Source organism: Phalacrocorax carbo, chromosome 8, assembly GCF_963921805.1.
Source record: "Phalacrocorax carbo chromosome 8, bPhaCar2.1, whole genome shotgun sequence".
NCBI classification, from domain to species: domain Eukaryota; kingdom Metazoa; phylum Chordata; class Aves; order Suliformes; family Phalacrocoracidae; genus Phalacrocorax; species Phalacrocorax carbo.
The window spans coordinates 23,657,933-23,680,510 of record NC_087520.1 but is presented as its reverse complement, the minus strand read 5'-3'; the positions used below and the strand labels follow the sequence as shown (position 1 = coordinate 23,680,510).

The window sequence follows — 22,578 nt, the reverse complement described above, 5'->3', positions numbered from 1 at the left end:
GAGTACATTAAAATTGAGCTAGACCTATACATCCAAAAGAAAAGATGAAAGAAAAAAAAAAATCTATCAAGCTAAACAGAAGAAAGCATTGCTTTGCCCTTAGGCTCGAATTGCTCCTTCCTTCAGCCCTAATGATGCCTTCCGTACTAAAGTAAAATGTTCGGTATGGCTTAAGTAAGAACAACAGCTTGAATACAATATGGAGCTTTTTTCTTATACCCAACAGACTCCTGCAAATTCAACAGGCTCTGCACAAGCAGAATAAGCTGAAGAACCTGAGAAATATTTACATGCTTCCTCCACTGAAACAAAACCCACAAATACTGGAAGCAGTAAACAGTATTTCAGATGCTTCTAATAACACCTCTGGAGTTTATTACCAGGATTCAATAACTGGCAGGAGGTGAGGAAGAGCCATGCATTTATTTAAGGGGGGAAGAAAGACTGGGTAAAAAAAATAGGAAGTCACAAACAGGAAAGCGAGCTCATTCTCACCAGCAGGCAAGTCCCGAGGATTAAACCGAACAGAAAAGGATGCATGTAACATGACAAAACCCCTGCATCAAAGTCATTTCACGAAGCCAAGGCAAGGCAGAATCTGATGCCTTGTAAACATATTTAGTAAAAAAATATAAAGTTGATGTAGAGAATAAAACGCAAACTGTTTAGACACAGAACATGTGCGATTTCCTCTTCTGCACCACAAAAAGAATCGGGTTTTGTGCTCCCCCCCCCCCCGCAGAACCCGTGTAAGAGAGGGAATAACACCGCCGTTAGCCATGGGCTTGCGGGCTCCGTTCCTAAGCAAGAGCCCAGCTGCGGAGGGGCGGCCGCCCTGGAGCCTGCCTGGGGAGGCCAGCAACCCGGGCCAAGACGAAGCAAGTGACACAACTTGTCGCCGGCTCGGTGGCAGCTCAGCTACGCCCTTACTCTCCCGAGCACGCCGCGGGGACCCCGGTGGAGGGGGGGGGGGAGGGGAAGGCGGCGGGGCACCCCATCTCCGGGAGCGGCGGGGAAGGGCGGGGGGGGTGTTGGCGGCCGGGCAGCGCGGCGAGAGCGGGCGCCCCCCAGCCGTGCCCGCGTCCCGGTGCTGCATGGCGCTGCTCAGCCTGCCTTGCAGAGGGAGCTCGAGTCCCGCTCTGCGCCTCGCAGCGCCTCTCACTCCGCAGCACACGCCAGCGCAGCGAGGCGGCGGCCGGCAGGAGCGGGACACGCAGCCATCGCCGCCGCTACCGCCCCGCGGTCAGGAGCCGGCCGGACACCGAGGGAAGCCACGGGCGGCGGGCGGAGGGCGCCGGGCCGAGCCCTGCTGAGGTTCGCGTTACGGCGGCGGCGGCGGCAGGGGGGGGGGAGGGGGGGGGGGGGGAAGAGGCTGCGGGGCGGGTGGGGAGCGGGCCCGGCCCGGCTCGGCGGGGCGGGGAAGGCGGGGGAGGGGAGGAGGAAGGGACGGGAGGGGAAGGGAAGAAGGGGGGGGTGTCGGCGAGGGGGCGGTAATCAGCGCCGGTGGCGCGGCGGAGAAGACAAAGGAAAGAAAATGGAGTCGGGGCTGGCGGCTCGGCGGCGGCCCGGGCGGGCGGAAAGGGAGGCCCGGGCGGGCCCGCAGCCCAGCGCCGCGCTGTGGGGAATGGCGGCGGTGGCAGGCAGGCGCCGGCCGCGCTGGGGACGATAGAGGGAGACAAAGCCCCCTGCTTCCCCGGCGGCGGCCGCTGCGGGGCCCCAGCCGAACCGGAGCCCCATCGTGACACCTAGAGGCCGGAGAAAGCGACTGCAAACCCCCCGCCACCGCTTACCTGCGCCCGCACCCCGCCGAGCTTCGCTCCGGCCGCCGGGCCCCGCCGCCGCCCCGCGCCGCCCACGGGCCCCGCGGAGCCGCCGCGCCCCGCACGCCCCGCCGCGGCCGCCGCTAGCGCCCAGCACCAGCCCCGCGGTTTAATCGTTCCACAGTCGCTTCGGACACAAAATGGCGGCGGGCGGGGGGGAGTGCGCCTGCGCCAGCGCGGCTGCCGCGGCCGCCGGCCGGAGCGGGGAGGGGAGGGAGGGAGGGGTGGGAGGAGGGAGAGCAGGAGGGAGGGCGCGCGAGGAAGTGGCCGCGCGGGGCAGGCTGGGAGGGGAGGGGGCGCCAAGCGCGCGCCAACTTCAAACGTGGGGCGGGGTGGGGCGTCAAGCCGGCGCACGCTAGTGCACGCATGCACGTGTGCGTGCGTGCGTGCGTGCGTCACGCCGTCGTGGGGGAGGGCGGGCTGCTGGCAGAGCTGGGGAGTTCTTTGCTCTGGTGCGGTCCGCCGCACTCGCTCCCGCCCCGCCTCTCCCAACGGAGCCTTCCCGGGTTTCCCGGCGTGGCAAGTGGCCCGGTGGTGGCACCGCCTGGGCGAGGTCCGGGGAGAGTTGGCGGGTGCGGTGGGAGCCCCGGTGGGGCGGCTGCTGCCCTCTGAGCAGCACTCCGAGCCCTCAAACACCCCCGTCCTGGCTCTGCATGCGTCCCCTAAGCCCGGCATAAACTAAAGCTTCCCATTTTCACCAAAGCAAAACTTTCAGGCCCGCCAGAGCATGAGGCTGTGCCTCAGCTGCAGGGGACACAGCGCATGAGGAGGATAAGGCTGCATTGACAGCCTGTGCTGAAATTCACACACGCCGCTGTGCTGAGGAGGGCTTTGCTGGTTGAAAGGCTGAAGCTTTTCTTAAGTTGGAAGGGGAGTCAATACAGCCATGAATCAATCACTAGGAAAGTTGCAGGGCAATTTTATAAATGCCAGCAAGTTACTGGAATCAGATGGTGTTTGCCTGGTGGTTTTAAAGGACCTTGGGCTTGCTAAGCTCATAATCGAGTAGAACAAACTGCGCAAGTTAGTTTCAGCGCTGTGGGAACGGTGAATGCGGTGCCAGGTATTTAGCAGGGAGCTTCTAGAGAAGTTAACAAGGTTGGGTCCTGCTCATCAGAAGTTAGCAGCTGCAGTGCTTTCTGTCTGCAACTTTCCCCCTCCACCCCCAAAAGGTGGAAACAGCCATGGCATCTGTAACGAGATGTGTGAATTTATATAAGAAAGCATGGGGCTTGCATGTCTTCCGTTTTCTGCAGTTTCCTGTGTTGCTGAATCTTCTGGCTTGAACGTACTTTCTCGTCTCTTGTAGGGTTGTGGCAGACCTGTAGCTGGTTGACAGGCAAGCTGAGAGGAGGGGAGAATTCTATGAGCTCATGCTGCATCCTCTCTGTATTTTCTTACCATAAAAGCACGTGAAATGGAGCTAGAGTAATGGGTTAAAATATTAACAGTTCAAAAATAAAATGCATTGGAAGGAAGCTGCATTTTTTTGCTCCTTTTACTCACTTATCAGCCGCTGGAGGACAATAAGGCCAGGAATTCAGAGAGAAGACCAAATGCAAAGAAACCTCAGCATAAACCCGTGGTAGTAAGACTAAAGAGTTATGAAACTGTTACAGTTGAAACCGATATTAAAAACCCTGCCCCATATTTTTGCCTCTTGAGATGTCACTGCAGGGCAGAGCAAAAGCTGTTCAACAGCCAAAACTATACCCCAATCTGATCAGCAATTGACAAAACCATCAGACATACATAGCATACATTAACATCGGTAAACTGTGCCCTTAAATCCTAGTCTGAATAATGCTTGTGTCTTGTTGAGCTATGTCATGGAGAGGAGAAGGCTCTGCCAGGCTGCTGCTCTGTGAGGGGAGAGTTTGGCTGAAAGGTGGTGGTGAGTGAGGTCAGGTCCTGACCCTCCTTTATGGGTTTCTGCTGCATAAGCTCACCCAGTCCTTGCAAAGAAGCAGAGCACTGCTGGCAGCAGTGGGCTGCGTTGTGAGCACCGATACTCTTCAGGGCTATTGATGATCAGGACCAAGTTCCTTTCTGAGGATTATGACACGGGACTAAGTCCATTAATTTGTTACAGCGGGAGAACCGTAGCTTATGGAGCGGCCAGAGGGGATGAGGTGTGTTGAGTCATGAGGACGTAGCTCTGTTTCTTCAGCCTTGGCTGAAGGAAAAAAAAAATCAGCTACAAAGCAATAGCAAAAAATTACTGTTAATTATGAGAGGTCACAAGGTGTAGCCCATGACCATGACCTCTGGGGTCTTCATTGCATGAGAAACTTGAATCATAGAAACAGAATATCCTCAGCTGGAAGGAGCCCACAAGGATCTTTGAGTCCAACTCCTGTTGGACTATTTTAGCTTTGCTAAAATCCAAAAAAACCCTTGCCTTCCCTTCATCCACTAGACAGGTTGGTGTAAAAGGAAATCAAGTCAGTATGGCATGAAGAATCTGCTAAGAACATTTCTGGGGAAATGAGATTCTGTAATGTGAATTTTTAAAAAATAATTTACATTTATTCTAAGCTGTCAACCTATCAGTTCTCATCCTGTAATTATGGGGAGAATGGCATATCTTTCCTGTGTAGCCATGGATCCTGCTTTAAGCTCAGAGCTTACTTCAGACACAAATCAAAATGGAGAGAAGCACTGGCTATATGCAAAATTGCTTCTGATAGGGATAGTCCTGATTTCAGCTTTTCACGGCATCACTTATGCTCCTTTACTCATCCAGGGCTGGGAGTAAAAAAGTGCTAATGATCCCTCTGCCTTTTGTTTGTAGCCATGCTATGACAATCCTTGTCTTTTGTAGTAGGAATGTTGCTGCTTAGGTAACAGAAGTTGTTCTGGCAAACACGTATTCCTGGGCTTCTCCTGCCAGCAGACGTCTCAGCGTCTGCTGGGGGTCTACCCTATTGACCTCCGCTTTCTCACTTGGAGGTGCTTTGGAGCTGATTTGCAGAGGGTTCAAGCCCCCAGCTTCAGTCCTAATTGTGAGTTCTCCTGAAGATCAGCCTCCAAGCCTGTCCACATTAGACACCCGGAGGCAGATGCTCCCTCTAGAAAAGTTGCCTGAGTGAGGCCTTTCCCAGAGGTGCCTTGCCCATAAGCAGAATGGCAAGAACTGAAGCCGAGGAGCTCCTGACTGCCTTGCCAAGGCCCTGGGTGACCTCGCCCACCTTGTTCCCTGCTCTTCCTAACTCTGTGCTTCCATCACCCTCATGCTGTAGCAGTTCTCAGGGGTCACCACCTCTCTCCTCACTCAGCTCTGAGGAAGACAGTAGTTGAGTTTGAGAGACGGCTTTAAATTAAGTTTTGGAGACTGCCTGGAGCATGCTTTGGTGTCCGTATGAAATAAGGTCCCAGCTGTTGCCCTAGGAGTGGCCCTTGGACAACAAGCCCATACGTATGTGCCTGACAGCCCTGTGAGGTACACATCAGCTATGATGAGGAGATTGTTGTTTTGCTGTGCTTCAACACAGACTACTTAGCTGTTCGAATAATTTCTAAGAGCTGTAGTGAATGCCTTAGAAACATGATTTCATACAAGCCTGGGATAAGGTGAGAGGTCCAAAGTTGAGGCTGCTGGAACTGGAGATTCCCAAACTACGATGCCCTAAAAATGACCTGGCATCGAGATTTAAGTAATTTCTTACACAAGGGCTGATGGGAGCTTTTGGCACTCCAAAGTGGCAGTGTCTGCTGGGGGTCATTGTGGCTGGTGGGTGCTTTCAGTGTCACGACCTGGGCAGCTGCACCAGCTCTGATGCCATCCAAGGGGAGGGTACAGTGGATGATCAGTTCTTTTGTGCTGATGATCTGCAGGGGCTCTTCAGTCACTACCCTGAGACCAGCAGGTAAAAATCTGATACCACAAAGTGCTCCAGAATTCAGATGCACCCCTTTAATTAAAAGGAAGACAGCAGTAAATAGGGAAAAGGAACGTTTTTCCAATGCCGGAGCACATGGGTAATATAACCATGACACAGACACCCTCCCACAGGCTGCAGCTCCTACAAGAAAAGCAAGTAGCTGCAACAGTCGTCAGTGCTGCTGAGCACAAGCATGTCCATACGAGAGGGCGATGTTCTAAGTGCTGACACACATTTGGCTGACAAACGTGATGCTGGCACACTGGCTTCTTTGAAATAGCAAACACGCTGCCGCAAAACATGCTCTTGTGATGCTGTGTCTGTCCCCGTGTGCTGTGAGAGTGGCTCCCAGGGAGCTCACTCCATGAAGCTGTGTGGTTCCTGCACAGGGCTGGGGGAGACGTTAAGTCCTGGGGGGAAAATTGAGTCCCCTGCCTCCTTTCAAACAGCTGGCTCTTATGATGGTCATCCTACTCCTCCCTGGCCCTCAAATAAAAAATCCCAAGCAGGATGCAAACTGCAGTGATGGTTTTAAGTGAGTGATGTCCAAAAAACAAGACTTTTTTTCTGAAGTTTATTCCAGTTAAAATGGCAATCCTGCAATTCCAGGTGGCCTGGCAGTGTCCATGCGCAGAGGTCTTTGGCGATGCTGGCATAGACCCATTCAGAGCAAGGTGCTGGGCAATAGATTCCTAAATGAATCTGATTAGGTTTTTTTCCCCCAGATGTTCTTAAAGCCACATACATAATGAGATTATTCCTTGCAGTTCTAGGAGCAGAGTCATTTTGCCCTGACCTGCAGCTCCCTGCCTGCTCTGACAGAAGGCTGCTTTCCTGCTCTGATCTCTCTATAGCCAAGGTGTAGCTTATCTTGGAAGCTGGTATTGTGCTGCAGGGATGGGGCCAGGTTTTGACAGGGCAAGGAAGACACCCGCGTAGGTGAGTGAATTGAATTCATGGCTCTGGCCACTGGAGTACAGGTTTTTATTTCCAGTATTTTTTCAGGGGTGAAAAGAAACCAACCAAATGCATAAGATGGCTGGGCTGCTTTCCACCTTTTGGGTGCTCTTGTCCACAGACATATGTGCCAGCTGCGACCCACATCCCACGTCTCCTGCTGCCTGCGGCTGATAGTGTGATGCAGTGCTTTGGGAGAAACACTGCTTCCCTCCTGGGCCCTGTCCAGCCACCAAGGCAGGTGGAAGAAGGCTAAGCTAGCAGTGTTGCAGCGAAGTGTGCCCTCATTGCCCCTTCCCACAATCCCATCTGCAGATAAAACTGCATCCAAAAGTGGTTACATGAAGGCGGTTATGCAAATGGGGAGACCCCATGCACTGTGATGTACTATGCAGCGTGAGCATGGACCTGCATGCTGGCCATGCCCTGCGTATCTGGCAATGTGTGGCATTCTACCTGAAGTGGCCCAAAAAGCTCTCCTCCACTAAGGAAAAAGGATGCGGAGGCTGTAACCTGCTGGGAATTGCTTGGAAACCACAGGAAGTGCTGATGGACGGACCCTGCTTGGCCTGGGGCCATAAATCCCCAGCTCCACCAGCACTGGCAGTGTCAATGCAGTCACCGCCTGCTCTGGCATGGGTGGCTGGCAGTGCCATGGGTCGGTGCCATGGGGTTCTCTGTCTTTGCTGCTTTAACCTACTCCCTTCCCAGGACCATAAGGGCCACAAAGATGAATAAGGGATTGGAGCAGCTGTTGTATAAGGAATAGCTGAGAGAGCTGGGACTGTTTAGCTTGGAAGAATGAAGGCTGGGGGGATTCTTATCCGTATCTATTAATAGCTGGTGGGAGGTAAAGAAGACAGAGGCAGATGCTCCTCAGTGGTGCCCAGTAAAAGACCAAGCGCCAAACTGAAACTGAAGTACAGGCATTCAAGTTAAACTTTGGAAAAGCTTTTTCTGTGAGGCACAGGTTGGCCAGAGAGGCTCTGGCATCTCCATCCTTGGAGTTATTCAAAACCCAGCCAGATGTGGTCCTGAGCTCTAGCTGCCCCTGCTTTGAGCAGCGGGGAATGGATGAGCACTTCTAAAGGTCCCTTCCCACCTCAGCTATTCTCTGAGTCTGATCTGTCATGGCTCAGTGACGAGATCCGCACCAAGAGGTGCCAAACCTCTATGGAGATGGGTTCAAAAAACCAGTTCAGCTGGGCAAGCTCCATCCCCAACTCTCTGGACCCCTGCTTGGGGTTGGGTGCCATGGTGTGTTCCCACCACAGGTACAGAAGACAGTAGAAACCAGGGCTGGGCACCCTTGTTGTGTAAACTCAATGTGGCCACCTCATGACACCTTGGGTGATGCTTCCTGTGCCCAGCAGCCGAAGTCTGACAACATTTCAGCAACTCTTGGAAAGCTCAGGGAAGGTGAAAACTCCTTCTGCTGCTGAAAAGTACAGACCTGCCCTGGTGAAACCAAGGCCACCATGGGCGCAGTGTTGATCCTCAAGCTTTCCAAGCACCTGAGAGACACCCAGCTGAGCCCAGCTTTATTCCTCAGTCCAGAAGCATTCCTCCACACATTTGTAAAGACAATGTTGGAAATGGCATTTCAGTCCCTGCATCAACAGCATCGCTGGAAGGCAGGACAATGAGGCATGCTGTGAAACGCAGCAATGCCACACAAGGCCAGGGCAATCCTCTCTGCCCCAGTTGTGCTGAACCAGGAGGGCCAAGACTTCTGTGCCCTGGGCTAGGTGATGGGTGCTGCTCCCCTGCACACGTGGCCATGAAAGGCACCCAGCAGCCCCACTGGCTTAGGCTGGAGATTGCTGGTGGCTGAGGGCTGCACCCAGGTGATGCCAGAAACCACATTTATGCCCTGTGAGACTCCCCTCGCCATCCTCCAACCTGCTACGCTGAGCCCCAATTTCCCCTGCCCCTGCAGCGGGGCCAAAGGAATACCCGCACAGCAATGCCGGCACTCATTAAAGGTTTGGTTTTATTTCCGGTTTAAAATCAAAATTAGTCATTCTCTGTAATTACATTATATATAGATTTATAGAGACATTATAGAAAAGAATTTTTTGCTTTTGTATAAAACAAACAAAAAAAAGGTGGCAGCTTCTGTCCATCCGTCTGTCCGTCCCTCTGTCGCTTCTCCTGCCCCTGCCTCCACGGCACTTCCCAACAGACCAGGAAAGGCTCTGAGCTGGGGCCACATCTCGCTACGCTCCCTACAGCCATGGCTGGGGAGGGACAGGAGCACATGGAGCTGGAAAGAAGAAACGCCAGCAGAATATATTAATATCTCATATTTAATTTTATTTAAGTCCTGGGGATTCCAGATGGCAAAGGGCAGCAGTCCCCAGGGCCCAGGCAACTCCTGGGAAGGAACGGTGTAGTTTCCAAAGTGCAGGTCCTTCCGGGACAGGGCACATGCCCTCGAGCAAGAGGAAGGCAAGAGGAGGCAGAGAAAGCTGGAATATCTCCCTGCCACTCCAGTCCCAGCAGCTGTAGCCAACAGGCGGGCAGGAAGGGTGGGCTCCCCATGTATTTTAAATAGCAATCAGACGGTGGGATGCGCAGTGAGCCTCCCCTGCCCTACAGGGGTACGTATGTGGCACCCCATGGGGCCAGTGGCCGCAGGCAGGGGAAGCGGTGCTCCATAAGGCAGTGTGCGGCCACGGCGAGCTGCCGGCGGGGGTAATACTGCGGTGTGCTGCCAAGAGCGGGAGCTGCCAGGTCGCAACCAGCCCCAGTCCGTGCAAGCCTGGGCGACCCAGCAGTGCCTTTGCCCTCAAGGGATGGCAGGTGGGTTTGCGTGGTGTCTCAGAAAGCTGTACTGGCCATGCTGGCTGGTGCAAAGATCCTCGGGAGGCTGTCCAGGGTCTCCTCCAGCCGCCGGTGAGCTGATTTGCCATCTTCCCCTGCAAGTACACCTCACAGTCAGTGAACTGAACCACAGAAGTTCTGTCTCCTGCCCATCCCCAGCCACCTTCCCTGGCCTTTCTGGGGAAACGTGGCTAATGCCTGGCAGAGCTGAGCCAGCATTCTACAGGTACAGAGTGGGCACCTCTCTCCTCCTCCTTAGCACACCCTTGGGCAGGTCCCTGCCAGGATCTGGCTCAAACCGCCCCCCAGAGCTCCTGATTCAGATGTTGCAAATCCTGTTCTTCAGCTGCCTGCCGTACCCATGCCCACGCGGGGCAGGATCACCCACGATCGGGCTGCAGGAGCACTGGCATATGGAGAGCCCAACTTGGGGCAAAGGGCCAGGGCTTGGGGCTGTACCAGCTCCAGCATCTCAAACTGGTGTGCACATCTGCATGCACTGGGATCCCAAGGGCTTCCCCAGGACTCCTGGGCACACACAGGAATGCACGCTTCCATGGCACAAGCTGGCTTCGAGATCTTCGCCTAGCGCACACACACACACAAATCTGCCCGCGATGGCCATCCCCAGCAAGAGATGGTGACATGGATAATCTGCTGGGACATGGGACACAAGGCATCTACATGTGCCAGGGTGACATGGGGATGGGGTCTATGAACAACCAAGACACACAGACTCCAAAACGTGATGTGGCTGACAGGCTCTAAGACGGAGACATTCGTGAGCAAAGCAGCAGGAGCAGGAATGGGGGGACAAGGATGGCTCACGTGTCTCAACCTGTGCAGCAGCTGCTACGATCTGGAAGCCTAGAAACCCACTCAGATGGTTCTCTCAGTGCCATCTAGCAAATAATAAATAACAACCAGGCTTAGTGCTCTGTGGCCACAGGATGCCTGACCCTCGCTGCCTGCTGCCAGCTTGCTCTTGTCTGGCAGAGGTTGGGGCATGATGAGCCAGAGTGCATGGAGTAGGCAGAGACCAGCCTGGGTCCCCCATTTCCTGCAGGCACTGCTGGCACCAGGAGATGTCACTCGGGATGCCATGGGTGGAGAGGGAGCAAAGAGGAGCAGCGGGACACTCACCACACAGCATCAGGCTCTGCTTGGCTGCCTCCCGCACAGGCTCCTTGTCGGTTTGGCACAGGTAAACCAGCTGTTCAATGCTCTCCTTGGCCTGCAGGGAAAAGGACAAAGGGCTGAGCGTGGCTTGCAGGGCTGGCAGCAGGGACACAGCCTGCAGGGGGGAAAGACAGCACAGCATGCTGCAGCTCCATGGCGCAGGAAAGTCCCTTGTCCTGTCCCTTCCCTCCCCATTTCCCTTCCTGCCCTGCCCCTGCCTGCTTCTCCAGCACATTTGGGGCACCCCCCAGCTCCTCTCTCCCGGGAGCAGGAGGATGTGCAGGTGTGTCCGGACTTGCTGGCCACATGCGATTCTTCTTCCTCCGGAAGATGCAGCTCTGCTGCCTCCTCCCCGTGTCCCTCTCACCTTCAGGCAGCCCAGCGCTGCACACCCTGCCACGCGCGTCTGCACCTCCTCATCCTCCAGCTGCTCCAGGTAGCACACGAGGGCCTGGGGGAGATTGGGGGGCTCAGTGCCACTGCCTGTGGCAGAGCTGGGAGGCAGCACCCTGGGGGCTGTGGCACCAGCCCACCTCATCCCTGGCTTGCCTGGCACATACCCGTTGGTGGAAGCGAGGGTTTTCTGCCAGGCTGCGGAGCTGGGCGGACACGGCGCTCACCACCTTGCTGTTGCCCTCCACGAGGAGGAGGCTCAGTGCCTTCAGTCCCTCCTTCTTCAGGCGGCCCTCAGGCATGCGCTTCAGGGCACGCAGCACCACATCCTGGTCGTCTGAGTTGAGGTTCTGTGCCAGCAGTGCTGTGGGAACCACTGGCTAAGCCAAGGCGCAGGGAGCCCAGTGGCAGTGCCCGCACGCCCCTGCCATCATAGGGAACCCATCCCTAGGCACCCTGCACCTGCACTGGGCAGAGGTGGTCCCATGCCGGGTGCCAACACATGTAGCTGCTGGGGCACCCAAACCAAGATGCCAGCAACCAAAGCAAGTACCCAGGATGCTCAGGAAGGCAGCGTGGGAGTGGACTGTGCACCGTGTCAGACCTATTTGCCCACCCCAAGGATGACTGAGCCTCTGGATGATGCCCCAGGGCAGTCATAGTGGTGCTGCAGGGTGATCCCCTATGGTCATGCTCTGGCATCCCATGTCAGGGTCTAGGGAGCACACCCACCTTCCTCTGCCAGCTCCATCATGTAGGTGTCGAGCACCAGGGCACCAAGCGACTCAAAGTGGCTCCAGTACTGGAAGATGGTGACCTGCTCGCCCTGGGTGCTGCCAGGCCGCCGGGGCAGACGCCTATTCAGCACATCCTCCACCAGTTTCACACAGACTGCAGGAAAGGACCAGGGTCAGAGAGTATAGCATTTGTGGCCACCCCAGTGTGGGGCTCCTGGCACACATAGGCCTCCACAGGCCCCCACTCATGGTCACCGAGTGGGGCTGGCAACTCCCCCTGAACACCCCTGGGTGCCTGCTCACCAGCATCAGCCAGGCCAGGGTGTTGCTCACTGATGGTTGCTGTGTACTGGGCACTGAGCACCTGCAGGAACCGCTCCACGGGGCAGGTATAGATGTTGGGCACCTCCACACAGCGGTCCCAAAGGGGCAGCACGCCCTCCTTCCGTGTCGAGAACTGCACCACTGTGGAGACAAGTGCTGTCAAGCCTCCCGAGGCCACAGCAGTGGGCAGGTGACTCCGGCCCTCTGGCTGGCACAGCCTCTTGCTGCCCAGCATGCCCATGACAGGAGACCAGGTCCCCACATAGCCCTCGGAGCAGCATGGATGGTCCCCTTGGCCACATGTCTTTACCTTCAGCAGCAGAGGTGGTGGCTCCCCCTCGCTCCTCTGTTAGCTGGCACACAATCTCCAGCACCTGCGCCTCCCGCAGCAGCCTGTCCAGAGCATACATCTCCTGGCACCGCAGGGGACCGAAGGTGCCCAGCTTCTGCAAGGCATGGCCAAACCGAGGACCTCAGGGACAGAGCTCACCACCCACACCACAGCCTCCATGCTGCTCCACACCCCTCGAGAGGGGACCCACAGCCCACTCCAGGGCTTCCCTCCCCAGGACATCTGCCACCATGCCCAGGCCCCTGTCCTCACCAGCAGCAAGCGGTTACAGTTGTTGAGGTGAAGCACCAGGGCCTTATCCAGGAACTCGTTGCCGGTGCTCATGGGGTCAGTGCTGGCCTCGGAGCTGCTGCACATGCCAGTGTCATCTGCCCCTGTCTCGCCAGTGCTTGGGGCCCTGCTGTGCCGGGGTCTGGCAGCCCTCCTGCAAGCCAGGGAGAGACCAAGACTGGGGGTCAGCACAGGAAACCTGGATCCGACCCTTCCCCACCCATAGCGGCAACACTGGACAGTTTCTGTAGGACCTACAGTATCATGGTGTCAGGGCTCGGTGAAGGAGCAGATCTCAGGAACACAGGGCACAGGGACTGCCTCCCAGCCCAGCCCTATGGAGAGATGTGGGATCGCATTCTGCCACCAGAAGGGCCAGATCCTGCTGCTTATTGACCTGGACCTACCCTGAGCTGTGATGGGTTGGTCTAAGTGTGCTCGGGCACCCTGGCAGAGCTGGGCACCCCTCATCCCAACTGCCCCAGGGCCACGTCCTGCCCCACACCCCATCCCATGAGCCCTGCTGTGCACCTCTCATCTTGGAGAGGCTCTTCCTCAGAGCCCTCCGAGTCCTCCATGTCAGAGGTGTTGAGGAAGCTGAAGCTCTCCAGTGCATGCTCCACCGTCAGGCTGATGCTGGAGGCCCGGCTGAGGAAGATGCCCTGCTTGTGCTGTGGAGGAAGGCACAGCGGGGTTGGATCCTGGCTCGCCAGCCAAGACAGCCCTGCCACCTGCATCCCTGGGCATTGCCATCAGGGATGGCCCCATCCCCACTGTCCCCAGGCACTGCCATCAGGGGTGGCCCATTCCCTTTGTCCCTGGGCACTGCCACCCTCATTCCCGGGCACCACCATCAGGGATGACCCCATTGCCATTGTCCCTGGGCACTGCCACAAGGGATGGCCCCACCCCCATCGTCCCCAGGCACTGCCATCAGGGATGACCCTGTCCCCATTGTCCCTGGGCACTGCCACAAGGGATGGCCCCATCCCCATTGTCCCCAGGCACTGCCATCAGGGATGACCCTGTCCCCATTGTCCCCAGCCACTGCCACAAGGGATGGCCCCATCCCCATTGTCCCTGGGCACTGCCACAAGGGATGGCCCCATCCCCATTGTCCCCAGGCACTGCCATCAGGGATGACCCTGTCCCCATTGTCCCCAGCCACTGCCACAAGGGATGGCCCCATCCCCATTGTCCCCAGCCACTGCCACAAGGGATGACCCTGTCCCCATTGTCCCCAGCCACTGCCACAAGGGATGGCCCCATCCCCATTGTCCCCAGGCACTGCCATCAGGGATGACCCTGTCCCCATTGTCTCCAGGCACTACCAGCTGGGACAGCCCTATCCTCATCATCCCTGGGCACTGCTGTAGGGATGACCCTGTCCCCCTCACTCCCAGGCACTGCTGGGAGCCGCTCACCAGCAGCATCTCCTCCAGGTGCTTGAGCTCCCGTTCAAGGGGCTGCAGCTCTGGGAACTGCCCCCGATAGTCATCCAGGGATGAGCCCAAGAGGCTGATGGCCTCCTCCAGACCTGAATCCACCACCTTCCCCCGTGGCACCTCAGGGACACTGGTAGGCAGTGGCGGGGCCAGGACAGGCCTCTCCTCCATAGAGGCTTGTGCCAGCACTGTGGGGACGCCAGTGCCACAGCCACCCTGTGCCGGTGCCTGGCTCTGCACCAGCTTGGCCCTGTCAACCTCCAACTCGCAGGTGGTAGCCCATGCTACGGTGGCGCGGGGCTTGGCCTCGGTGCTCCTGTCCTGCCCTGCCATGGTGGCTACCACCGAGGTGCTGGGGAGGGTGTCTGCATCCTGCTCGCACATCCCTATGTCCTCTGGGCTGGGCGCAGGCTCCCAGGGGCTCTCTGCAGCCTTGGCCTCCATCGTGGCATCCACGCTGGCCTCACTGATATGGCTCAGAGTCCGGGAGTAGGGCACATGCCCGTTGGCCACTGCCTCCTTCTTTTGGCTGCCTGGATCCTCTGGCTGGCTCCCGGTGTGGGGCACGACGATGCTACTGGCCCCGGGCCTGGCCTCAGCCTCCTCCGGCTGCTGGGAGAAGGAGATCTCGATGGCAGGGGCAGAGGCCTGCACCTCGGGCTGCACGATGGGCTTGTGTGTGGCATGGCGGGCACTGCCGGACAGCTGGGGGCTGGAGGAGTCGTCCGAGGACTCGGAGGAGATGGACCAGGCTGTGCCATTCTCCAGTTCCTCCTGGCGTCGCAGCATGTTCTGAGGAGGAGGGAAAATGGTGTCAGATGAGACTCTCCTGCTAAACTTGCTCTTCTGGCTGCCTTTCATCAACTGGGGGCAGGATCTGGCTGATACAGCTGAGGATGCTGCAACCCCTGGCGCAGGCTGCCGTGCTGCCCTGGTTCTGCCAGCACAGTAGGGTGGGCAGTGAGGACCCAGCAGACCATGACTGCCTCTTCGAGGCTGGCACCCCACACCATGCCAGGGGGAAGTCTGGCTCCCCAGGCCCAGCCATGCATGCCCTAGCCCCAGGGTGCCAGCAGCTCCCCAGCATAGTGGACAGCTCCAGCTTGGCCATGACTGGGTGCAACACATGGAGCAGAGGACACCACCCACCATGGCTGCAAGAATGGCAACAGCTCCAGCACCAGCTCATGGCAGGCAGCACCAGCCATCACGCCAATGTCATGCCAGTGGTTCACCATCACTGAAACAGTGTCACACCAACACCAAGTTAGCGTCACACCAGCGCAATGACAGCCTCATGCCAGTGCCATGCCAGCACTGTCACGCCAGCACTGTCATGCCAGCACCACACCAGCGCCACGCCAATGCCACAGCACAGCACTCCAGCGCCACCAGTGCAAGGACACGGACAAGCTCCCTACTCACTAGTGCCCGGCTCTCACATGAGGGCGTGTGGACAGAGGAGTAGGGACAGCCCGTAGAGCCCAGGCTGCCCCAGCTTGGGGACTGTCTCCCCAGGACCAGCCAGACCATGGCCTGGCAGGATAAGGCCTCCGGGCATCAGCGAGGGCTAGTGAGTAGGAGACAAGGAGTGGCTACAGCTACTGCAGGATGGCCACACCACTGGGCTAAGGTAATGGCCAGCTCCAGTGAGTAGGAGACAAGGAGCGGCTACAGCTACTGCAGGATGGCCACACCACTGGGCTAAGGTACTGGCCAGCTTCAGTGAGTAGGAGACAAGGAGCAGCTACAGCTACTGCGGGATGGCCACACCACTGGGCTAAGGTAATGGCCAGCTCCAGTGAGTAGGAGACAAGGAGCAGCTACAGCTACTGCGGGATGGCCACACCACTGGGCTAAGGTACTGGCCAGCTCCAGTCCTCACACTTACACGGCCCTGCTGCGGCCATCTCCCAAGCTCGGCCGAGGAGACATCGCCGCAGGAGCAGCTCTGAGACAGCTTCTTGAAGAGTGTCTCCCGAAAGATGTCCAGCAAGGACCAACCATGCTTGTCAGCCGCCCGCCCCGGGCTCTTGGGCAGAGAGAAGAGGAGCTGTGAGCGTGGGAGGAGCAGGTGCCGGTACTGGGGAGCTGTGGCTGGATGGCTGGAGAGGAGCTGCCCACCCCAATGCCTGAGCCATGCCACCCTCTTGGATGTAGCCTGGGCACAACCCTGCGCGGACCCCTCCACGGGCCACCCCTCCTGAGCAGCCCTGCCCAGCGCCACACTTACATAGAAAGCCTGTTCCCGCAGGGACGGCGTGTCAGGTGGGCTCTGGTTGTAGGTGGAGAACCTCTTGTTCACTGTGGAGGCCTTGTTGACAGTGCTGGCTGCTGAGGGTTGATCGTCCTTGTCGAAGGGACTGGGGAGGAGAGCAGGGAGGTGAGGGGTTTGCGCTAGCTTGGAGGGGTGCCGACCCTACTCTGCAGCAAGCAGGACACCAGGACCCCATCCAGTCCAGCTCTGGTTTTCCATAACTGCAGCCCAGTTTTGGGATGGGAGAGATGCTGCCACGTGCTACCAACAATGCCTGCTGAGATACTTACTTCCAGGTCACCTCCAGGCTGAGTTTGAGGGTGCCCAAGTCATTGATATCCACAGCCACTACCTGGGGCAGAGCCGCAAAGAGGTCCTTGGTCTCACAGGACACATTGCCCACCACAACATGGTTGGCCAGGCTCTTTAGCTCCGTCACCTGGAGAAGGAGAGGGAAGAGAGGATGAGATGAAGCCATGGCCTTCATCTTATCCATGCTGTTTGCATCCATGCTGTGTGCCAAGATGCCACCACCACCAGATGGCCTCCTCCCATCCCAGGGAGGGTGAGATTTAGGTGAGGTCCATGAGGGAAGCCCTGCCAGGATGCAGGGTGGTAGCTGGACCACATGGTCCCTGCTCCCTTATGCACTGTACCTTGATGGAGAGGAACTCGGTGACAAGGGGCAGGAAAACCATTTCCTCGCTGTCCCACACCTGCTTGCTGTTCACCTCGATGCGTCCCCGCAGCTTCCACCGCTGCCGTCCATACTTCATGAAGATCTGGAGATGCAGAGACGGTGTGGGGTAGATACAGCGCTGGGGTGGTGGGTGGTCCCCATGCATCTCAGGCATGTCCAGGGACCCACGCCACCCGCTGCCCTGCAACATGCCCTCCATGCCACCTATGCCCCTCAGGCACCCCAAGGACCACAGGGCAGGAGAAGAACAGATCCCAACCCACATGGTCCCACCAACCTCATACTGGTCACCAGCACAGAGCCGGGCAAACCCTGCCAGTCCTGCAAGAGAAGGCAGAGGGGCGTCAGTAGGCAGCAGGCAGGCAGGCAGGAGGCCAGGAATGGAGCAGGATGCGTTACCTTTCATCCGGATGTGGAATTCGCCCAGCTGGCTCTCCAGCTCATTCTCCAACAGACACATGTTCTGGGAACAGACGGACAGACAGCACCCATCAGCAGCCACCCATGGGACCCAGCACCCTGCCAGCCCACCCCAGCCAGTTGCCTCACCTCTGTGTACTCCTTGTAGCCCTTGCTGGCCTCGGCCAGGCTCTCACGTGCTTCCCGGCTGCCTGGTGAACCCGTGCTATAAGCCTTGACCATGTTGTGGGCTCCATCGCGGAGCCGCCGCTGGATGCAATAAGCCTCATAGAGCTCATCTATCTGCAGGGACAGGCCCAAGCTGCAGTGAGGGCAAGGTGGGGGATAGCACAGCCATCCCAGCACTGCACTGAGGTTGCCTCAGGTGACCCCCGAGGTCCCCAGCTCTCACCTTACTAGCATGAAACTCCAGGCGACGCAGGAAGCGCTCAATTGACTTCACTTGCTGGAAAAGCAGAGGAGATGGCATAAGCAGCAGCCCAACCCCTCCACAGAGGAGCCGCAGGTCAGGATGTGCCCTGCTGCGTGCTCATGCTGCATCTAGGACGGGTCCTGGTCACCAGGCCTGCCTGGGAGGTGCAGGGTGGCAGCGAGCGGAGCAGAGGCTGCGCTTGCACCCACATGCTGCAGCATCCTCCATCCTCCCCTGCTCCAGAGGGTTCCCCCAGGAGACAAACCAGGCTCCATGGTGCTCTTCTCCCAGCCTCAGGGCTAATTCAGGCTCAGCACTCACCAACAGCAGCTTTTGTTAGCAAGAAGTGGGTTACAAGCCCCTGCCTGTCTCTGCTTCGTCCCCTGCCCAGACCCACCCTGCCCGCAGAGCCCTGATCCCACTCTGCAGGGACTCTGCCATGCAGGAGACAGGGGGCAGGCAGCAGGGCAGTGCAAGCAGAGAGGGGCTGGCAGTAGCACATCCCAGGCACTAGAAAGGGGGAGACAAGGGGGACAGGGTACTGATCCCGCTTACCTTATCCAGATCGTAGAGAAAGCCCTGGAGGAGAGAGGAGAGAGATAAGATGCAGCACAAAGCCAGCTCTGCCTACCCAAGAAGACCCAGCACATTGCACCCACCACCCATAGCACTTTGGCGGGGACATGCAGCACCCAGCCAGGGCTGGAGAGTGCATGACAGTAGGACAGGAGCCCTGTGCAGCCTAACACCAGAGCCTGGGGTAGCCACCAATGTCCCCATAGAAGCAAGCTCTGACCTGGGACACAGATGGACCATGAGCTGCCCGAGCTGTGCCCACAACCCCAGCCACGTGCCCAAATCACCACTTCCCATAAGGCTGTTCCCAAACAACACTCACCAGACGTGAATTCCTCTTGGACTCGCGGATCTGGGTGCTGAGCTTCTCCAGTTCCAGCTGGTGCACCTCCAGATAGGCTCTGGGAGCAACCACACCATGGGGTTCACGCTGGGATGCTGTGTCCAGGGTTCCTGCCACCCACAGACCACACCAACCCAGCACATCTGGCCCCGCATCCCCACTCCCTGCTCCAGCACCCAGGTGAGGGAGCCCACTTGTGCCTCTACATGGGATGTGGTGGGATGCAGGACCCCCAGACACTGTGGCTAGGAGACTTGGCATGTCCCTGCCTGGTGAGAACAGATAGCTGCCAACCCCAACCCATGGCAAGCTGTCCCCGTGCCCCTCAGGGGCTCCCTGCCTCCAATCACCTGGCCATGGGCAGCCCCAGCACTTACGTCAGGCCTTTCTTGAGAGCTTCGTACACCTCGTCCAGGCGGTTGGGCTGAGGCACCTTGGGTGGTGGGGATTTGTGGGACATTGAGAACATCCTACTGACCCTGGAGCCAGTCTTGCGGGAGACGGTGGGGGTGAAGGGCGAGAGGTTCCTGGGGAGAGAGGCAGGCAAACTCGGGGCAGCCGGGGTCAGCACAGAGCACCGGGGTCAGCCTGGGTGATCCAGCCTGCCAGGCACCCTGTCTCAAGACAAGAAGGAGCTCCAGGATGGAGGCCTCGTCCACCCAGACCTGCCTGCCTCTCCCAGGGCTCCCCAACAGCCAGTCTAACCAGCCAGTGGGGCCGGGTGAGATGGGGCTGTGAGGCTGGCCAGTGATGCCTGCACCACATGCCTGCAGCCCCCCCTACTGCATTTGGCTTCCCCAAAACCATGGGAAGGAGAAACCCATAAAGCTGGTGGTGGAGAGCAGGGAATGAACCCTGTCCCAGCAGCGATGGGGTAGCCTCTGCAGAGGTGTAGGGGTCCCAGGCACTGGTTGGAGGGAGCAAAGGCAAAAGGGGCTTGGCTCCAGCCAGAGCCAAGCTGTGCTCCTGGAGTGCCTGTGGGCGCATCTCCAGCCCTGGCCACCCTCCGAAGGGGCCACACTCTGCTCCATCACCAGCACCCAGGTTGCCAGGGGCACGGAGATGCTCCCTGTGGTCTGAGCGCTGTGGCAGGGTGACACATACCACCACTGGCTTTCTGCCCTACTACCATGTGCTCCCAGGGACAGGCAGGGATCAAGGCAGGTGGCAGCATGGGAGCACCCTAGGGACAAGCAGGTCTGTCACCCCATCACACAGTGCAGCGACATGGGGCAAGGACATCCTCACTGATGCTATGCCTCTCCAGATGTCACCAAACCCACTGTATGGAGCTGCCATCTGCCTGTTGCCTCCAACTGCCCCACCACCACCACCTTGGGGACCTCCCTTGGCTGACCCGAAAGGATGCCAAGCCAGTGCCCAGGACCCAACACCACCCTTCCTGCCTTGTGCAACGGAGTCGCTCCCCAGCCCAGTGAGCAACGCCCCACTCAGACTGGCTCTTCCCTTCCTCCTTCCAACACATTGTCATGCCACCAGTGCCCAGAAGATACTCTGGGCTCCTTGGTTCCCAGTCCTGGGCTGGACTTCCCATCCTGTGCTGCTCTTTGCAGCAGTGGCCAAAAGACTTCCCTGAATCACTGGTGGGGAGAAATTAATGTCCTGGCCTCCTCCCAAGCCAGAGGAACGGGTAAGCACTTGATTTTTACCATCCCTCCTCATTCCTGTCCTCCAGGGCTCCTGAAGCCATCTCCCACAAGCATCTCCCCACCAGCCACTTGGCTGCAGACATCCAAAAGTCCTCCCTCTTCCCTGTCCCCTCTGGCACCCCCAGATCCAGTGATGTGCTGGTGGCCTGGAAAGTGTAATTTGGCCCAGGGGCTGGACAAGAGCCGAGCAGGGCTGAAGGTCTGCTCCCAGGCATGGGGAGGCTCTACCTGCGCTTGTGCCTACCCAGTGAAGGTGCCCATAGCCTGGTAAGGCAGCTTGGCACTGCTTTCCCCAGTGGGGACAGATGTCTCTCCCCTGGCACCAGTGGGTGCACTGGTAAAAGGAGCCTGGCTAGGTACTAGGAAAAGAGATAAAGAGCATTAAAATGCTCTAGTCCTGCAGCCCAAACCCGTGGCATGCCCATGGCCTGAGAACCACCTGCGAGAGAGTAGCCAGGAGCTAAGGATGGTGCAGAGGAGAGTGGCAGGGATGAGCAGTGCCTAGGGGCCGGAGAGGATGAGTAGGGAATGGCTGCTCCTTGCAACACAGCTGATGAGCAGCCAATAAAACCTTCAGCAACAGGTTTGAAATGACCTGGAAGGAAACCCTGATTCACACCAGCACTCAAACCCCAAAACTGGCTGCTGCAGGATGTCAAGGCTGTCAAGACACAATGCTTCAAAGCCATCCCAGCTTCTTCACCATACCCATTAAACATGATGAGATGGTCATCATTCTCACTTTCCCACATAAGGGAAGCTCTTAAGAGCTGGCTGAAGAACAAGTGTGAGCTCCACCTGACCCCTCCATGCTCTGGTGGCAGCAGCCACCAGGCTGCAGGGTCCTCACCCAGCCTGGGACATGGCACAGTGGAAGGTTGGGGTGATGGGCTCTGTCTCCCATCTGGCCTTGATGCTCCCTGCAGCCGCCTGTGCAACATCCCCTGGGTACCACAAAGGTCCCTGCAGGAGATGCCTCAGGATGCACAGCAGGTCCCACCACCATAACCAGGACTGTCCCCATCACCATCCCCGTCCCCCATCACAGGCAGCAAAAGCACCCATCTCCTACCTGAAGGGCCGGTCAGCCGTTGAGTTGACTCCAGCAAAGGACTGGCTCCTATTGATCTTGGTGACGAGGACTCGGCGTTGTGGGCGCACAGACAGTGACATCGTTGAGTGTGACCTGGAGGGCCTCCCTGGGGGGCATGAGACAGCAGGGTCACCAGAAACAGGGTGGAGAAACACAGGCAGGCAGGGCTGCCATGGAGACCAGGATGGGAACAGCATCCACAGACCAGGGAGGCTAAAGTACACACGGGCTGGGAGCCTTCCCTCCCTCTCAGCCCAGGGACACTCCTGGTGGCACCGGGGATTCAGGTCCCATGCTGCCCCCAGCAATGGTGCTGGTGCTCTGCCTTGGAAGAAGAAGGGCTCTGGACACCATGAGCACTCAGCAGGGACAGGTGGACAGATGTGTCCCAGCTTCACCCCACGGAAGCCACAGGATGGAGCTGATGCCCAATGCCTACCGTGGCCTTTCCCAGACATGACCATGGCAAACTCTCTGCTGTGCTCCAGCCTTGCTGCCTCCTCCTGAACCCCACTTGTCCCATGTCCCGCTGTCACTTGTGCGACCCTGCTGCAGAGGCAGGAAGGGTGTGGGGCCGGACTCGGCCGCCCAGCCCTTTACTGTTTCCATGCTCACTTCCGCTCACTCCAGCAACCAGGAGGGAAACCCAAAGGCAACAAAGCACTTTGGAAAGTCCCTGCCTTTGCCAGGAGATTTCTGTTGGGGAAGGAAAGGCCAAGTCATTCCCTGCTGGACACCGGTAAGTCCATGTAGGTAGCATGTGTCCAGCCCCACAGCTGCCGCAGCCCTGCCCTCTGCTCCTGGCAGTGCCAGAGGTGGTGCCAGGAGCTCCAAAACTGCTGCCTGTCCCCACAGTGGCTGGTGCAGTTGATGCCAGCTAGGATGGAGCAGATTTCTGAGTCTTGGGTCCCAGACTCAGC

General features: G+C 57.9%; 2 protein-coding genes and 1 long non-coding RNA gene across 10 annotated transcripts in view; 1 reads left to right on the top strand and 2 right to left on the bottom strand.

Annotated features, from left to right (window-relative positions):
- Positions 1-1,921, bottom strand: part of CTCF (CCCTC-binding factor) — a 37,205-nt gene extending 35,284 nt beyond the window's left edge. For 3 of the 6 annotated variants that reach the window (XM_064459156.1, XM_064459159.1, XM_064459160.1), the window contains exon 1: positions 1,791-1,893. The gene's annotated coding sequence lies outside the window, so the exon portion shown is untranslated. Of the gene's footprint in view, positions 1-1,790 lie in introns of all 6 variants that reach the window. The other 3 variants (XM_064459161.1, XM_064459162.1, XM_064459157.1) reach the window with 3 other exon arrangements.
- Positions 1,017-3,298, top strand: LOC135314751 (uncharacterized). The gene is made up of 2 exons (XR_010374229.1): positions 1,017-1,314; positions 3,130-3,298. It is a non-coding gene; the product is annotated as an uncharacterized LOC135314751 (long non-coding RNA).
- Positions 3,299-8,636: 5,338 nt separating this feature from the next.
- The window catches only part of RIPOR1 (RHO family interacting cell polarization regulator 1), a 33,301-nt gene continuing 19,359 nt past the window's right edge, over positions 8,637-22,578 (bottom strand). For all 3 annotated transcript variants that reach the window (XM_064459155.1, XM_064459152.1, XM_064459154.1), the window contains exons 2-22: positions 21,638-21,764; positions 19,273-19,422; positions 18,875-18,953; positions 18,532-18,555; positions 17,956-18,009; positions 17,694-17,846; positions 17,544-17,607; positions 17,422-17,465; positions 17,101-17,226; positions 16,735-16,883; positions 16,421-16,550; positions 14,167-14,979; positions 13,274-13,413; positions 12,725-12,896; positions 12,431-12,566; positions 12,100-12,261; positions 11,792-11,950; positions 11,227-11,423; positions 11,034-11,117; positions 10,631-10,721; positions 8,637-9,582 (exon numbers count right to left, since the gene is read on the bottom strand). In XM_064459155.1, coding sequence (XP_064315225.1) covers positions 9,485-9,582; positions 10,631-10,721; positions 11,034-11,117; positions 11,227-11,423; positions 11,792-11,950; positions 12,100-12,261; positions 12,431-12,566; positions 12,725-12,896; positions 13,274-13,413; positions 14,167-14,979; positions 16,421-16,550; positions 16,735-16,883; positions 17,101-17,226; positions 17,422-17,465; positions 17,544-17,607; positions 17,694-17,846; positions 17,956-18,009; positions 18,532-18,555; positions 18,875-18,953; positions 19,273-19,422; positions 21,638-21,738 — 3,126 coding nt within the window. In that variant the 5' untranslated portion in view covers positions 21,739-21,764 and the 3' untranslated portion in view covers positions 8,637-9,484. The remainder of the gene's footprint in view (positions 9,583-10,630; positions 10,722-11,033; positions 11,118-11,226; positions 11,424-11,791; positions 11,951-12,099; positions 12,262-12,430; positions 12,567-12,724; positions 12,897-13,273; positions 13,414-14,166; positions 14,980-16,420; positions 16,551-16,734; positions 16,884-17,100; positions 17,227-17,421; positions 17,466-17,543; positions 17,608-17,693; positions 17,847-17,955; positions 18,010-18,531; positions 18,556-18,874; positions 18,954-19,272; positions 19,423-21,637; positions 21,765-22,578) is intronic.